Source organism: Equus przewalskii, chromosome 12 (assembly GCF_037783145.1).
Source record: "Equus przewalskii isolate Varuska chromosome 12, EquPr2, whole genome shotgun sequence".
Lineage (NCBI taxonomy): Eukaryota > Metazoa > Chordata > Mammalia > Perissodactyla > Equidae > Equus > Equus przewalskii.
Window position 1 is genome coordinate 25,763,700 of NC_091842.1, and position 18,136 is coordinate 25,781,835.

General features: G+C 44.1%; 1 protein-coding gene and 1 long non-coding RNA gene across 5 annotated transcripts in view; one reads left to right on the forward strand and one right to left on the reverse strand.

The window, feature by feature from the left end:
* Nucleotides 1-3,012: 3,012 nt before the first annotated feature.
* DNAH3 (dynein axonemal heavy chain 3) overlaps nucleotides 3,013-18,136 on the reverse strand; it is a 167,387-nt gene continuing 152,263 nt past the window's right edge. For all 4 annotated transcript variants that reach the window (XM_070568381.1, XM_070568379.1, XM_070568380.1 and 1 more), the window contains 8 exons: nucleotides 16,129-16,373; nucleotides 14,463-14,579; nucleotides 10,439-10,593; nucleotides 9,422-9,589; nucleotides 7,442-7,584; nucleotides 6,170-6,374; nucleotides 5,068-5,205; nucleotides 3,013-3,410 (listed from right to left, as the gene is read on the reverse strand). In XM_070568381.1, the coding sequence (XP_070424482.1) occupies nucleotides 3,057-3,410; nucleotides 5,068-5,205; nucleotides 6,170-6,374; nucleotides 7,442-7,584; nucleotides 9,422-9,589; nucleotides 10,439-10,593; nucleotides 14,463-14,579; nucleotides 16,129-16,373 (1,525 nt within the window). In that variant the 3' untranslated portion in view covers nucleotides 3,013-3,056. The remainder of the gene's footprint in view (nucleotides 3,411-5,067; nucleotides 5,206-6,169; nucleotides 6,375-7,441; nucleotides 7,585-9,421; nucleotides 9,590-10,438; nucleotides 10,594-14,462; nucleotides 14,580-16,128; nucleotides 16,374-18,136) is intronic.
* Nucleotides 3,405-7,180, forward strand: LOC139074906 (uncharacterized). The gene is made up of 2 exons (XR_011524878.1): nucleotides 3,405-4,626; nucleotides 4,747-7,180. It is a non-coding gene; the product is annotated as an uncharacterized lncRNA (long non-coding RNA).

The window sequence follows — 18,136 nt, forward strand, 5'->3', positions numbered from 1 at the left end:
TTTTGGTCTCTGTATTCTTTTCCAAAATGGTCTTGTGACCCTCAGAAGCAGCAGTTGATGACTTCCTGCCCATACATAGATGTAGGATTCCCTTGTTGTACAGATCTTCTCATTCTAGATAAGCATTGTATTTCAATCTCAAAACCTGCTCCTGTGAGCAGGAGCACACTTTTTCATGCTCAGGGTAAGTATTGCAGGGTTTGGCAATGACATGAAAAACAAATATAATACTGTGTTAGTGGGGTAATAGCATATGCATATTTAACACAGTTGCAGCTATAGGTCTTTGGTAAAGAGAGGCAGAGAAATTTAAATATGCTGGCAGGTGTGTTGGCCATTCAGTGAGCACATACTCCAACCTAGTTTGAATTGTGAGACAGGAAGCTGCTGTTCCATCAGTCACTTTCCTTCCATCTGGTCTCATTGTGGAAGCATCTCCCTGCCTGGAGGTGGTTCTAATGTTTAAGTATTTCTCATGCAACATAGGGCCTGTGAACCCAAGCCAACTACTTCATCTGGTGGTCAACCAAAGAAACAGTGATCTGTTCTTGCATTGGAAGAAAAACTGGCTGTGCTGGACTGAGTGAGACATGGCTTGCCTGTCTCGATCGTGGTCCCTTTCTAAATAACTCGAAGTGATTTTGACTGTACAATTTTTGTCTCACTCTGTTGAGTGTAGAAGAAACCTTCTCACCCAGCCTCCTCCAAGTTGGAAGTCCATCTAATTGCTAGCTAGTCTCTTGTGTGTGGCAGGAATCTTACCTAAATGTGAATTTTATATGCCTAGCCTCCTTTGCAAAGATGCATATGCAAGTACACAAAAAGAGAATTGTCAATTTCCTACCAAACCTTCCATGTAACCTATGTTTGTTCATAATAGGTTTTTTTTCCTTCATTGTCTCTCCAAGACTATAAGATCTTCATCTTTGGACTTTCAAAGGCAGAATCTATCTTCCCTATATCCCCTCTTCCAATGAAATTTTCTTCCAATGCTGACAAGGACTGAAAACTATAACTATTTACTCAACGGCTAGATTTTTAAAGAGCAAGGACTAGCTTGGTGACAAAGTTTGTCTGATGTCATCTGCTGAGCTATTTATAGGGAGGGCCTGCAGCTTCTCACCAAGCTGATCGCTGGCCATCTCTGCCCAAGGACTCCAGCCCCTAACTCACCAGGATTTCTGAAGAACATACTGCTCTTTCCCAGGGGGAGACTTTAATTACCACATTGGCCCCAACAGAAAATGACCTCAAATTTTTAAATTATAAAAATTTAATCCATCACACAGAAACATTCTGTCCCTTGACCCCTGAGGAATGAAACGGTCAGTCCCTGCCTCCCTCAGCTTTTGGTTGCTGAAGCTGGAGTTAGATAACATTAAAAATCAATTGTTCTCTTAGCAACTCCCTCACTGCCTTACAGCTTGCAATGTGACTTACCTAACCAGTCCAAGACTCAGGGATTTGGGATCCTGACCATCTTTCCATCTCACATGACTAACAATCCTTTTGAGAATGATATGGCAGTTTCAGCTATCTATCCATTCTGATTTTCTTTCCTCCATTGGAAAAAGTTGGGGTTTTTTTGAAAAAGTAGCTATTAAGCTACCTACTTTGAGTTGAAGGAGACTGACTCCTCCTACCTCTTTATTGCCCCCTGGCAGATTTGGAGAACTCCCCTTTTGCACTTAATCTCTAGGATCACTTAGATGATTTGCTGATTTCAGAATTCAGAGTCCTCAATCCGAATTCGATTGGCTACACGTTCCCATGAAGAAACAGGGTTTCTGGAATATGTTTGTTTGGTTCTCAGAAGCTTCCTGCATTCAGGAAAAATCAAAGACCCCAAGTCAGGACATTTCTTCTAGTGAAGAGGCAGAGAAGCCAGGCCAGATGCATTAAGACTCTCAAACAGCCTTATGTCTTTGCTCAACTATGAACTGACCAATGGAATGCCCTGAAAGTAGCTACACAGAGCCAAAGAGCTACATGAGAGAGTCTGTTGCGAAGTAGTACATCAAGAATTTGATTTTTATCTCCACGAGATTCTCTTCCAGCTGGCCCTGGGGAAAAACAGTGATAAATTAGAAATTTCTCGGACATGGTTGTTGGAGCTACATGTCTCTTCTAAGATTCTACATCACAACATAGCCAAGTCCTTGGCAGGGAGGTAGCATGTGGCAGTGAAAAATGCATGGGTTCTAGAGCCAGACAGACTTCAGCTCAAAACTAGCTCTGTAATGTGAAAGAGCTGGGTACTCTTAGGCAGGTTACTTAATCTCCCTGAACCTCCAGAGGGAGAGACAAGCATACCCATCACATAGGAACAAGCAAGATATCTAAAGGTGTGGGCACAACCCCGGTCACGGTAGGCGTCCAACACATGTTGGTTCTCTCACATCTCCTTTCTTCCTGCAATTTCAGCCCATCTGTGTAGGCTAGAAGAAAAGCTTTGGGGTCCCAGTTCTACCACTGACTAGCTGTGGGACTCTGGGCTAGTTACTTTTCTAAGCCTCTGTTTCTACATCTCTAAAATGGAGATAATGATAATACCTACCTTATAAGATTGTTGTGAGAAGCACATTTTAAATATATCAAGAGCCTTAAAAAATCTAAGTGACCCAAACCTCTTTCAACCTGTGAGATGCCCTAATGTTAACCCATGTGGAGAGAGTAGGAAAGAAGCAATAAAAATTCAGTGACAGTTACAGCAAAATAATAGGAAAAGAATAACTGCAGGGGAGCTTAGACAAATGGCCAAAGGTCTAGGCTGAAGAGTCCCACTGCCTGTGTTCAAATCCAGGCTCTTCTATTTTAGTAGCTATCTGATTTGGGGATTACTTAACTTCTCTGTATCATAGTTTTTGCAGACATAAAATGAAGATAATAATAATAACCTATTTTATAGGGATGCTCTGAAATACCTGGCTTATAGCAAGTGTTCTATTAATAGAACTGTCATCATCATCATCATACCATGAAACTCTCAAGACAAGAAAGCTAGGTTATAGCTGAGAATGAAATGTCTTTTATTTTCTGTGTTGAGTCAGATGCCATCAGTTATCCAGCTGGCATAGTGAGGCTACACCTCGGTTTATCCAGTGCTTCTGGGGCCTGGCTGTCGGGAGTTCAATGGAGAGGACATAGTTGGTGGAGTGGCCTGTGGTGGAGAGGGTGCCTCTCCGGGCACTTGTTTTGTAGACTGGACACACATAAATATTCTGATGCAGAAACATGGCACTTTCCCCAGGTTTCAGCCAAATAATGGGTAATGGGTCATAGAGGATTTTGGGGAGAGACTCCCCAATTTGCATCGTTTTCCTGTCCCAACGGGCACCTTCTAAGAAGAGTCCTTTTATGTAGGCCCCATCTTCTGGGTTACTCTCCATGACTGTTTCTTGTGTGGTTACCTGGAAGAGAGAAAGCTGTGAATTCCATTACCTGCCATTTTCCTAAATGAGGCAGCCAGAAAAGTGCAATCTGGCTGCAATGTCTGCCTTTCCTGGGATGCATCTCCCAGGGCACTGGGGCTTCTGTGATAATCTTCCTACAGGTCATATGTGGGCCTAGTCAGCATGCTGCCCCTATATATGTGGGCATAGAGAATGCACTAAAGTAGTAGTCAGGAGGCCACATTAACTGTAACTAGCTTAGTGACCTTGCATAACCTTCCCTTTTCTGGACCTGGATCTATAGAGTGGGGTTAGAGTCAGATGCATGTTGGTAAAACAGTTCTCTGGGGGGAAAAGTAAACCCTTGATTTGTAGTTTTTGTCAATTTCTGTAGTGTAAAGATTCTCATCACGGTCAATTTCAGGCTATCAATATTTAACAACCAGCTCCAACTGGCTCTGTTGAGTTGTTATGAGCCAGCTCCAGCACAACACTGTTTAGATTCAGAGGTGGTAAACTCAAATTCCATCAGGTAGGGGCAGAAAATGGTCTAGATGTAGGAGAATAGGGAGTGGGGGGTGGGGATTATGGTGAACCAGAGAGCACAAGTTCCATTTGAAATCATTCAAATTCTAATCTTTTTGTTACTGTGAATGGAAAGTTTTTCTCATTTCTACTTCTAAGTACTTACTGCTAGAATAGGAAAAGGCTATTGACTTTTGTATATTTGACCAGTATTCAGTCACCTTACGAATTCTTCTATTTATTCTGATAGGTATGTTTTTAGAGTCTCTTGGGATTGTAGGTATATAATCATTTCAACATAAAAAAATATGGTTTTCTTTTTTCCAATGCTTACCCCAGTTATTTTGTTTCTTATAGCATTAATTTTGGCTTAACATTGTCTTCAAAGCCCCATCAAGTTAAGTTCATTCATAAACTAAATTAAGACCTAGGGCAAGCAGTTTGTGACCTCTGGACTAGATGATCTCAAAGGATCTTTTCATAGAATTTAAAATTCTACAATGCTCTATAACAGTCCATCTTACTCCTTTCTCTTCATATATGGACAGGGTGATACTTGACTATTGGCCATTCCTTTGACTTTACTCCAAGCAAAAGACTACCCAAGAGCATTAACATTCTTCCAAATGAAGAGTCCACCAAGTTGAATAGACAGCATGGGAGGATGCTTCCAGTTTTCTTGGTATGATGGTGGCAGAGTTTTCCTCTGGTAAGAAAATGATTATATTCCCTTTTATATACACAAAGCCTTGAGAATCTTCTGATTCTGTCAGGAATAACTTTGGAGCTACTTTTTTTTTTCAAGATTTTCTTTTTCTTTTTTCCATAGTTGCATATTTTCAGTTGTGGGTCCTCCTGGTTGTGGCATGTGGGATGCCGCCTCAGCATGGCCTGATGAGCAGTGTCATGTCCACGCCCAGGATCCGAACTGGCAAAACCCCGGACTACCGAAGTGGAGCACATGAACCCGACCACTGGGCCCTGGGGCCGGGCCCTGGAGCTGCTTTAAGTCATGCAAAATATTTCATTTGTGCCATCTTCAGAAGCATTTGAGCCTTAACACATCCAAATGTTTGGACTCATAAGGAAATGGGCAACATTGCTTTTTCTGGCTGGCCCCTTGAGCCGGCCTAACCCAAAGCACTCCTACCTCAAACTCAAATCCGATGTGGTCAATGGGGATGGTGTATTTCCGGGCATAATTCTGAGAGACACCAGTCAAAAAAGACTGTGTGAAGTAGAATCCAGAGATCCAAAAGACCACGGGGGGCCCATTGTCAACCCAATCCTGGAGAGTCACGGAAATAAAAATTCAAAATAAACAACACATCAAAGCTAGTTCAAAGGCAGGTAATGTAAATAAGTCCCATTAAGAAATACACTTTTTCTCAGTTTTCTTGAATCAGGCAGCCCTCTTGGTTTAGCTTATATTGTCCCACTTTTGTAATGAAGGTATAAAGAAATATATTTCTACTTTAAGAAAAGCCCAGGTACAAGCTGGTGTCAGGGATACAATAGAGAGTGCTGGAAACTATAGCAGTAGAAAATACATGCCTTGTCTAAACTGAGCAACAGCCATTCATCTTCAGCAATAGGTGCCATGCAGGAATGCAGGCCCATTGTTTCAGGTCTTCCTTTTTTCCCATGGCAAACATCTGGATTTTTTTTTTTTCTTGAGGAAGATTAGCCCTGAGCCAACTGCTGCCAATCCTCCTCTTTCTGCTGAGGAAGACCGGCCCTGAGCCAACATCTATGCCCATCTTCCTCCACTTTATATGTGGGACACCTATGACAGCATGGCGTGCCAAGCGATGCCATGTCTGCACCTGGGATCTGAAGTGACAGACCCCAGGCCACCAAAGCGGAACGTGCACACCTAACCGCTGTGCCACTGGCCGGCCCCTGGATTTTTATGTGTAATAATCCAATGTTTACATGCTAGCTCAAAAATTTAAAAATTACCAGGCAGCCTAACCAAATATATCTATTAGCCAAATCTGACCCACGAACCACCAGTTCATGATATTTATTCTAGTTCCTACTCCTGCCTTCATAGGCTATAATCTTTTCAAGGACTTTAAAAAGTTTTCTTCCTTCCCCTAACTCTCGGAAGACTGTTTCCAGTAGGTACTCAATCCAGGAGGCTGCATGGCTGCCTGCCCTACTCCCTTTGCCTCTAATCTGTCATTTCAGATTGTCCTCTTCACCTGAATAAGCATGCCAGGTACCCAGTTACCCTGACTCCCTGGTACCTGGAAGAAGGCCAGGCGGGCCAACAGGTCAGCCACATAGCCCCCCAGGGGCTTCAGCGATGGGTAGGACTTGGCCATCCACATGGCTGGCACTTTACCCACAAGCATGCTACTGAAGACATCCTCCAGCTCTGAGGACATCAGAACCTGCCCTTTGATGGCTCGGCCAAGATCAATGAGGCTTCTGCGAACCACTTTGGTCAGCCTGCAAGAACAAAGAAGCTAGCTTAGCCTGGCTCTCCAGTGGTCTCATTCTACCTATGTTCACTGACTCCAGGTCTCCTTTTACTTTCCCCCCATACTTTGCTTGGTTCCCCAGAGGCCAACTGCCTATTGACTCTAGAGATGAGGAAACAAACCCAGAAGGAATAAGTAACTTGCTCAAGGTCACATAGTCATTTAGTGGCAGGACTGAGTTGAACCCAGGTTGTCTGATTCCAGGGCCCATGCACTTAGGCAATACATGAAATCAGGGTAAACATGGAAAGGGATGGAGAGAAGTTCATCCCATTGCCTCTACCACAGAGGTAGAGAAGAGCTGATACAGGCTGGCCATGGGGCTAAGGGTCTCTGGCCTTCTATTCTAGTCCCCCCTCACCTCTCTTCCAGTTACTACAGCACAGAGCCCAGTGGGATCACCTTGATTTGACTTCTAAATAGTCAAAATTGAAAGGGTTCACAGAAGTCATTTAAGCCACATAAGGAAAGTGATCACCTCTGCCTCTAAGTCCAAGGTTCTTGCTGCTCCAGATTCTCCTTGTCTCTACCTTGCCTCATTGGTCATTGCTCAGTTTTAGGGACAGCCCGGACTCTGAAGGACCAGGGAACTGGAAGAATGTCATCTAAGAATTTTTTGCCTTCCGCAGTCTTAGGGTGACTCTAGAGAGATTACTAACTGTACATATTTCAAAAGGCTATTGTGTGGTTTGAATGCAACTCATGCACAGTGCTTGAAACAATATCTGGCACCAAGAAAGAGCTCAATAAAAGTGGCTCTAATGATTACTTTTACGGTTAGCCTGTGCTTGGTACTAGTTTATTGGTTTTTACCTGACTTTACACATATCATGTGAATGAATGGGAAAGAATGAATAGAAGGAATGATTTAACCCTGGGCCAACATGTGCTGGGATGCCCATATTTACAGCCTTCCCTATGGGTGGGGCAGAGGATCATAACAACCCCTTATCTAGCATCCGTCTCAGTTACTGCCCATTAGATCCAACCCCTCACACTCCAACTTCCAGGATCCAAGTAAGACTATCAGCCCACCTGTTGAATCTGATGAGCTCCTGCCTTAGGACAGTATTCATGGATTCCTCATAGACCACAGGGTACAACTTCATGATCACCTCCAGGTCAAAGTCACTGGGAAGCTTGGAGAGTATGTCCTGGGCCAGATCCTCAACCACTTCCTTAAAGTATAGGCAGGAGAGAGGTGAATGAGAAACCAGGCCTGTGGGCTGTGGCTTTGTCTGGGTAAACTTCAAGCAGTGAACATTTATCTTTTTAAACATAGTCTGTTGAACCTTCCTGGGAACTTCCCTACAGAAGACAATTCTGCCTCGGGGAGAAGGAGGACTCCTATCCCCCACCAGCATTGGGAGGGACATCATCCTTTACATCCCAGAAGGTAAAAAGCTGAGCAATGAGAGCAGTGTTCTCACACCTGGAGCAAGAGCCTGAGGGCCAGGCAGGGAATTCCTGATCAGCCAGGTAGGCTCAGGGCAGCGCTCAACCCTGCAGAACTCCTCCTGTCTTCAAGGTGGCCCCTGGGAGAGAATCTCCCATGGCTCACAGCCAACCCCTTAGGACCAGCTCCTGGTGCAGATGGGACTCTTGCTCAGTGCTGGCTACATGGACATCTTGGAAGGCAGTAGGCCATTCCTCAGCACTGAGCTGAGGGAAGAGCCTAGGGCAATGGGCTTATCCAAGTACGGAAGGGACAGGCCTAGAGGAAGGAGGGGGAGTAGAACCTGGGTGTGGAACAGAGAGACAGCTCTGCCATCCTGTGGATCTGGAGTGCTGCAATGTACACTTCTTTCCCTCTTCCCACTGTGAGGGGAATTTCCACCCCTAAATTGAGACACACCAAGCAGGCTGCTTTATCTTCACACCTATTACCACTTATGGTACTGTGAGCTAAATCAAGAAACCAAATACACAAAATCCATAGTTGAGAGAGGTCGAACATGGAACAGCTCAGAAGGTGAAGAAAGGAAGGGAAAGATGGGAGAGAACAGGGTGTGGTAGAGTCAGAAGATGGTGGTTCTGGGTCTGGCTCTGTCTCTGAGTTTATGACTGCCTTGAAGTGGGTCACTTCCTCTGCAAGGTTTGTTTTGCCCTCATCTGTAGACCAAGGAGGGTGGACTGGGTCGGCGCTTCACAAAGCATGGACTGACCAAGAGAGGCACCCAAAATGATTTCAGGTGTTTCCAGGACAGGAAGCAAATAATATTGAATCACATGGTGAGAAAGTCACTCTCTTTTCAAGTTTCAGCTGCCTTTCTCTTTTCATTCCTCTCAAGGAAAAAGTCTCAGTTCAGGCAGTGCTAATTAAACACTCTGTAACACTTGCTGATCTTTCCCCTTCTCACAAGAAAGCAGCAAGGCCTCAGCAACATTGCCTGGGAAGAACCTAGTAACTATTTAGCTTTCATTTTCTTTTTGTGGCTGTCTTGACTTTATGGAAATGGTATTGGGTTTCCATTTATGGTACTGATGTGCAGTTTTTAAATAAATGATTTTAAGCAAAATGGAGTTAGTTTTAAAATATTACATAAATGGGAGTATAGATAGTATAGATGATAGGTGGGTATACCAACTAATCATGAAGGTTATACAGGAATAGCTGATATTTTGGAAATACTGCTGCTTTGCCAGCTCTCTATTTATTTATTTAGTTTTATTTACTTATTTTTTGCTGAGGAAGATTTGCCCTGTTACCAAGCTTCCTCTATGTTGTATGTGAGCTGCTGTCACGGTATGGCCACTGATAGACAGTGGTGTAGGTCTGCGCCCAGGAACTGAACCTGGGCCACCGAAGTGAAGCATGCCAAACTTAACCACTAGGCCACCAGGGCTGGCCCCCAGCTCTATATTTAAGGACTCTCAGCAATAAGACCAGAGCATCCATGCCCTCACTCAGGGGTCTGCCAGCCTCTACTTTTCTGCCGTCTTGGTCATCACCCACAATCCTGCATGCCCACCAAATGGAAAACTGCATGGAAAATTGAATTCAAGGCCAGTTACCTGAGGGGACTTGCCACTCCCTCCCGACTGTCTAGGGAGGGTCAGCAGCACCCCTTGAAACAGTTGGTTGGTTTCCTGGTTGTCCTTGGTGATGTCAGCATTCTCATGGAGGCCAAACACTTCTGGGTGGGCTGTGATGGGGAGGTTCCTGAGATAGTCGATATAGGACTGGAAAGGAAATGTTCACTTGACACAAATGCAGGTTCCCTGGGGTCCCGCAGACCACTTAGGGCTTGGCCGGACCCAATCGAAGCAGGAATCACACTGTTTTGGTAGCACGGGCCACACACACACGCGCGCGGTGGGTGAACACATCCCTAGCTCCTCCTCAGACAGTTTTCTGGGGAATGAGTATGAAGTCAGACAGGCTGAGTGTCTCCCCTACAGCCCCTGGCGTCCTTCCTCCCTCCTCCCCAGTAGTACTGGCTCTGAAGTCAGACAGAACTGGGTTTGAATCCAGACAGAACTAGGTTTGATCCTAGCTCCATGGCAAACTGACTGTGTAACCTTGAGCTAGTCACCTGAAATCCCAGTTTCCTTATCTGTAAATGGCAAGGTAAGTAAGGTTATAAAGGAATAAGGCCTTAGCATAGAAGAGGTGCTCAATTAAAGTAAGCCCCTTTTTCATCCTTCCTTCAGACTTTTTGTTTTCTTCTTCACTTTATCATTCTCCTATCCAGTTTTCTGGTCCCTCCCCTTCTGGCACCTTCTGAATCTTGGTTTCCAAGTAGCAAATTCCAGCCTGTTCACTACCAAGGCTTCATCTTCACTTCCCTCTTTCCCCTCCAGAAAACCCCATATTTGAAAGACCTTGTCTACCAAATACCCAGTGTTCATTAAACAGTAATAATGTCTCTCTTGTAGACTTTTTGGAATGTTGGAAATAACTTAGGGCCCAAGTCAGGAAGCCCAGGGCTACCCCGGGGCCCTCCTTGGCTACACCACAGGCCCTGACCACATGGAAGCTGCCGAGCCCCTTTGGGGGACAGAGGAGCCTCTACCTCCCCGGCCACTCACCTGGTAGGAGCCATGGGGAGGGATGTAGTAAGTGTCTCCAGGAGCGAGAAAGTAATGGTCCTGCTCGATTTCCTTACAGTAGAACATGGACAGAAGAGACAGCAGGAGACGCCTGTCTTTGTCGTCAGTCACTCTGCCTCCGTAATTACATTCCCCTGGAGACAAACAGCAGAGGAAGAAGTTGAGCCCAGGGAAGGTCATAATAAACTTGGTCATTATCTAAAACAGAGGATTCTTCCAGCCAAGGAGCTCTACTGAGACACAGGGTTGTTAAAACCATGATAAGCTTGGGATGAGACAACACAGTTTTGATATTATGGTTGCTACAGAAATAATACATGTTCACCACATTAGAAATTAGAAAATAGCGGCCGGCCCAGTGGCGCAGTGGTTAAGTGTGCACGTTCCACTTCGGCAGCCTGGGGTTCGCTGGTTCGGATCCTGGGTGCGGACATGGCACTGCTTGGCAAGCCATGCTGTGGTAGGCGTCCCACATATAAAGTATAGGAAGATTGGCATGGATGTTAGCTCAGGGCCAGACTTCCTCAGCAAAAAGAGGAAGATTGGCAGCAGATGTTAGCTCAGGGCTAATCTTCCTCAAAAAAAAAAAAAAAAAAGAAAGAAAGAAATTAAAAAATAGAGATAAACTGAAAGAAAAGTAATATAATCACCAGTAGTTCCACCAAAGGTAACTATTAATATTTAGGCATCTTTCAGACATTTCTGTGTGTGTGTGTGTGTGTGTGTGTGTGTACATATATGTGAAAGCCATTACAGAAATGTGGTTCAGGGCAAGAACTCTGACACGAGACTGTCCTGGGTTCCAATTCCAGCCCCGTCACTTTCCAGCCAATTCCTGGGTTCTAATTTCTGCTATTTAATAGCAGTTTCTCATCTGTCAAGTAGAGACAACTGCAGTACCCATCTCACAAGGCTTATAAACAAGGCTTATAATGCTTATAAAGCATTTAGCATAAAGCTTAGCATATAGAAAGCATTCAATTAATTACAGCTACTATAAATACATACATTTTAGAAAATTGAGATTATCCTATATAAACTGCTTTGGGATATGACTTTCCCCCAACCCCTACCCCCATCATTAACATCATTCTCTGAGACTCAGTTCTACAAAAAGAGTTAGGTTATTCTTTGGAAGAGACATCAAATCCAACTCACCACCCATGACACATTTTCTAGTTGGTCCAGATTCCATAGTATGTGGGTGCCACCTGGCACTTAGTAGTTGAGAACAACACACTAGTCTCCAAGGAGGAGATGTGTGTGTGTGTGTGTGTGTGTGTGTGTGTGAGTGTGTGTATGTGAAGGCTCATTTCCAATTCCAAACATTATAGGAAAAGGCAAGTCCACAGACAAGAAACAGGAAGTTTGACCCCAGTTGGGGGTTGGAGGCCTCAGCTTCTCTTGGTCTTGGAGGGGTCTAAATGTCTAGGAGGAAGATCAGGGTGGCTTGTTAAGGGAGAAGTAAAGGATTAAGGGGAAGCTCATACCTATTGAGTAATTTGAGCCCTACAGAAGCTGTTTCACCTTAAATCAGACCATCTAGATTTCTGAAGCTCTCTCTGTTGACTTTTCAGGGCTTTAGCAAAGTTTAGTTTGAATATTACAGCTTATCCCAGCTGTAAAGAGGTTTACACACCACCAGAACTACAATACTAAAGGGAGAGTGGTTTCCCCCACCGAAGTCAGCATGGCAGTGCTAGAGGGCACCCAAGAGGGACCCCAAGTGAAGGTAAATCTTAGGCACAGAGTAATGGTGCAAGGTCCCACCACCACTCCCTCATGAGCGAACTTTCTTTGAGGGGATACCCTTGCAGGCTCTGAGTTTTAGGTTTATGAAGGAAGGGACATTTCTTTATAGCTACTTGTCTGTCCACTCTTTGAAGTAAGAATACAAATTCCTATAGGGGCCAGGATGTGCCTTATATCTCTCTTAAATTCTTGCTGTCCCTGACACAGGGCTGGGGGTACCAGATTAAGAATATACTGATTTCGGCCCATCTAATTTGATAACAGCTCTCCAAAGGAGACTTGTCTCTTTGGTTAGTGTTAGTAGAGAGTTCTAATGATCACCGATATCTGGTCCTTCTTTCCTTCCAGGCACATAGGAAGGTTACACTGCCTTGGCCCCCTTGTAGTAGGGTGGGGCCAAGTGACAAGTTCTTGTGCATTAGTTCCTGGCATGAGACCTTCAGTGCTATCCCTGTGGCAGTGACCACACAAGTATATGTTGAGATGGTGGCCCAAAAGTTGGTGGAGTCTTTGCCAACTGTGCCCCTGATAGATAATTATAATGAGCAGAGTCCCTTGCCTATTCAGACTGGACACGTACAGTGGGCAAGAAATAGACCTTTGATGTCTTACACCCTTGAGTTTTGGGGATTGTTTATTACCTCTACCTAACTAGTTTATCCTGACTGGTACAGCTGGAAAGTGACTATCCTCAAGCTGGCTGACACAGTTGGAGCAGGTTAGCTTACGAGCTGCAGGCAGCCCAGTATGAAGACCGTGTCCCAGGACAATTATGCACCCATTCTGTGGTTGGTCTAAAGAGGGGCCCTGGGATGTGCTTCTGCGTGGCCTGGAATGATAGGAATATAGCTTACTCCTTTTGAAGAAGTTCTTTCAACAAACTAATATCCACTGAACTTAAGTTGTGTGTCTCACTTGGGGTTTTGTGTTAGGGGACACTGTACTTAGTTAAGGTCTGTGTGACCTTCTTCTTCTGTCTGTGTGACAGCTAAACTTGATCATTCTAAAGCAGGCTTTCTCAACTTTGGTACTGTTAACATGTTGGACTGGATAGTTCTGTGTTGTGGGGCTGTCCTGTGCATTGTAGGATGTTTAGCAACATCCCTGGCCTTAACCCAGTAGCATCTCCCTTTAGTTGTGACAACCAAAAACGTCTCCAGGCACTGTCAAATGTCCCCTGGGGGGCAAAATCACCCTCAGTTAACAACAACTGCTCTAAAGGTTCATTCTCATTGTCTGTAAAATGGGATCACTAACATGGAACTCATAAGATGCTGTGAAGTCTCAATGTGCTGATTGTGTATAAAAAGGACCTGCCACATGATTGGGGAAAGGATCCAGACAAACTCCTTAACATATGGAGCTGAGGAAGGAACTAGTGTGTGATCTTGAAGATGCCTGGGTTTTTCTGTTGAGCTGCATTTTGCCCTTTGGCCACAGCATTCCATTGACTTAGCCCATCTATTTTTAACTCCTGTCTCTGGGATTACATGGTGTGTTCCTTGTGGGCAGTGACCAAGTTTTATACATTTACATTCTTCCATAATATGTACTAGCATATATTAGGTGACTTTTTTTTCCTTCCCCTTGTAAAACTCCTAATCTTCCCTTAAATCCCATTGTTTATGGGGCTGGCCCAGTGGCACAGCAGTTAAGTGCGCACGTTCTGCTTCCGCAGCTCAGGGTTTGCTGGTTTGGATCCCAGGTGCGGACATGACACTGCTTGGCAAGCCATGCTGTGGTAGGCGTCCAACATATAAAGTAGAGGAAGATGGGCATGGATGTTAGCTCAGGGCCAGGCTTCCTCAGTGAAAAGAGGAGGATTGGTAGCAGTTAGCTCAGGGCTGATCTTCCTAAAAAAAACCCACAACCCATTGTTTATGACTTTGGGAAGTTTTCCATAATCATCCTCTGCCCTAGCCCTGAGATTTAGTCATTGTGCTGCCTTTCTACTTTATAAATGTTTCTCTTGTTGAACTTATCACTGTATTGTCATTTTTAAAAATATTTTTCTCCCTATGAACCACTAGAGGCTAGGGATTGTATCTTAATTTTCTTTCTTTCTTCTTCTTCTTCTTTTTTTTTTTTTTTTTTACAATATCCAGCACAGTAACCAGCATTATAAGAGCTCAATGTTTGTTGAAAGAATGAATGAGGGAGTAAATAAATGAATAAAGGCAGCAGAAGAGGAACAGCAGGGTGGAGCATGATGCTGGAGGTTCATGCCTGCAAAGGCTCCTCCCATAAATACCTGTCAGGTAGGTCAGAGCTTCAAATGGCACCTCCTTGTAGTCATTCAGAAACATCTGGATCTGCCGCATACTAATCCTCAGGTCAGATTCGTTGAATTCATAAGGAATATTCCAACCTGCATGAGGCAGAGAAGAATTAGGGGCTTTAGTGCTGAGAGCTCTCAATTTCCACTCAGATATTGAGCCAGTGGAGTTAAGCATCACTATGATCAAGGGCCTCTTTCAGCCCCATGAATATCAAGCACCAGGCCAAAGATCAGCCTTGACATTTACTGCCAACATGGGAGCCACTCTGCCTGAGAAAGCATCTATTCTAAAATCAATTTCTTTATGGATGTCCTCACTTGTTAAGGAAGATGTTAACATCCTGGGATTGGTAGCATGAAAATTATTCACCCTGGATGGAATACTGTGGTAATACACCGAGCTCCAAAAACAACACTAAAGCAAAGCTATAGGGCAGTATCCATGATGGGGCAACGGAACTGATAGCTTTGAGAATTCCCCTTCTGGTGCTCATGGGAGAACTAGATGGCTGGCCTTAAAGAAACTACCGCTTGTATTTTCAAGGGTATAATGATAAATGCCCAGTGGGGCTGGACAAGTGACACGAACGTGTGAACTGGGCCTGACGTAAGACAGCAGGGTATGGTGGGACCTGTGCTCAACAGAGATATTTAATTTCCTCCTAAACACTCACATTCAAATTAAAAATATAACAAAATAATAAAACTTGTGTTCTGGCAAACAAAACACACCTGGGCAATTGGTTACAGCCAAACTGTTACGTGGATTTCCAAAGGTGTGGCACAGGTGGGAGAATGTGGTGTGGGAAATGCAGAGGGAGGGTCTCCCTTGGCTGTCTCAATGGAAGGGTCAGGAGGTCTGTGGAGCTACCTGGGGTTAGGGTATGAAGGTAGAAGGAAAGGAAGAAGATGTTCAGAAAGAATCACCAAGAGGACAATTTGCATCCTTATGTAACCCCAAAGAATGGCTGAGAATACCGAGGTGGGTCATTTGCTATTGAACAGAATCAGAGGCAGCCCATGGGTGAGAGAAAGGTAATCCAACATTAAAATCATGATGATGTAGGATCTGTACTAAGCATTTTGATGATCTGCTCCACCAAGAGTACTGAGTTACTCAAGTTAGGCCATGGATAGGTTATGTTAACAAAAAAATTTATCTTTATTTTTTCAAGAAGCACACACAAATGTGCCAGCTCTTCTTCTGTCAGTGTTATGCACATGTAAAGAGAACTACCTACAATGTTATAAATTACCTGGTGACAAGCCCCAGAGAATGGCCATTGTGTCTGAGATGGGCAAATACACACCAAAGGGAAGGGCTCCCAATCCTCTCGTTATCACATTACTTCAGCAATTAGGGCACCTCTGATTTTGGAGCATCACCTTTTCCCCAGACATTGACAGTGGACCTGGGGATCAGGTTGCCAGATTTATCAAACAGAAATACAGACACTCAGTGAAATTTAATTTCAGATAAACGAAAAATCATATTTAGCATAAGTATGTCCCAAATATTGCATGGAATGTACTTACATCCTATTTTACTGGCAACACTATCTGAGTACAAACTTGAACACACACTTGCATCTGTCTGTGATCTCTCCCCCTGCAACTCAGGTGCACTGTCATCTCTTACCCAGGGGTCCAAAGTTTCTCCTCTCTTGAACGATGGCATGGAAGAAGCAAAGGCCGAACAACAGCTTCTGCCACATCACTGCCTTTGTACAGCTTTGGAAGAACACAGGGTCCGAAATGGGGTCATTGAGGTAGGAGCGCAAAAGGTTGGCCCGGAGCCCTTTGGGGGGCTCGTTGGTCATCTTGATCCCATTCTGGAGGATGCTGACTGGAAACTTCTCTGATGGATAGCTGGTTAACCAGAGTCTGGAGGAACAACAGACCCAACTACTTAGAGCAATGCAATAAGTTATGTTGAAAAACAATAACAAAAATATAATAGCTACCATCTATTAAGCAAGACTAGATGCCAAACTCCATGCTAAGAATTTAATATATGTCCCTTCATTTATTTTAATCCTCACAGCCACCCTATGTGGAAGGATTTACTATCCCCTTTTACCAGTGAGGAAATAGAGACATGGAGAGGTCAAGTAGGTTTTTCAAGGACACACCACTTAGAAACAACTGAAACAAGATGTGAACTTGGGGCTCCCTGACTCCAAAGGCCTTGTCTTAATCACCACACCACTCCTCCCCTGCTGGACTTTCTGAGCATCTATTATGGTCAAGTACTATACCCAGCACCCCAGGAGTGGCCAAAGCGAGCAAAGCATTGTTTCCAGCTTCCAAATATCCATAGCCTTGCTGCTAGGGGAGGAAATGGAGGCCAGCGAGGGGAGAAAAGACAAACAAACAGAACGCTATAGTACAAGGCATTATAAAATCAAGTCTTCAGGGAGGGAGGGAAATAATAAGCTATGGGGTGTCCATGGGAAGAAGAGGTTTCAACGGGTTAGACGGAACAGAAGTCTGCAAATTATGACCAGGGAGCTGAATCCAGCAGTAGCTTGTTGTCACAAAACGAAGTTTTAATGGTACATGCCCATGCCCCTTCATTTACATATTATATATGGCAGCTTTCATGCTACAATGCAGAGTTGAGACAGAGACGATATGGCTAGCAAAGCCTAAAATATTTACTATGTGGCTCTTTACAGAAAAAGTTTGCTGACCTCTGTCATAGAGGAAACAGCATTTGAAATGGGCCTTGAGAATATGAAGGATTTCTTCCTTTAAAAATAAAAGGTTATCTATGTTCACCAAAATACAGGGAATATATGTAAACGAATTTAGAAGGAAAAAAATTATAATTTAACACCTCCAGATTAACATTTTGGCATACTGTCTTCCAGGCTCTCATTCATTTGTTTTTCCTACCTGAACTCAAGTGACATACACTCCATGGCATCCTGTTTTGTTTCATTTTTGTGGGTTTCTTTTTGTGTGCTAGACATTAGAGAGGTTTCCAACAGGTGGATTTGGGGATAGAAAGTCACAGACACAGGACACAGGCTGAGCAACCGCGTGGAGGAGGAAGAGTCGGGGATACAATAAGTCTTGGTGGGTAGTCTGCTGTGGTGCAGGCACAGGGCTGAGAGGGGAGGGAAGAGGTCATAAACTGTGGGCTTGAGGCCTGACTTCAGTCTGCAGATAGGGAATGTTTAGCTCACACCATGCAAACCAATACAATGCTGTAACATATTTTTAAAGTAGTTGCCAACTTTTAAAAATCTAGGCTTTCTTTTAAAAGTCTAGATTCCCATCTTCCCTTTAAAATGATCAGAAAATCTGATGACCAGAGGCCTGCATTCCTGCATGGCAACAGTTAACTGGTATTAAGCAGTAGCTGCTCTTCTCTATAGGGCATGTGCTTCTAGTTAACCACACTCCCCACCACTCCCTATTAGTGTCCAATACTGAGGCTCATTGCCCATGATGATTGCCATTGTACTGTGGAAAGCCCAGTCCTCTTCACTTGTTTACGTTACATTCCGGGCTCCCGTAGGTGCCGAGTTCATGAATTTTGGGTTAGGACCTTAAATGTCAGCATGAATAAATTTTTCTTCATTGAGTGTGTCATTGATGGTCAATGAATCAACTCACCATCCCAAACCAAATAGAATTCC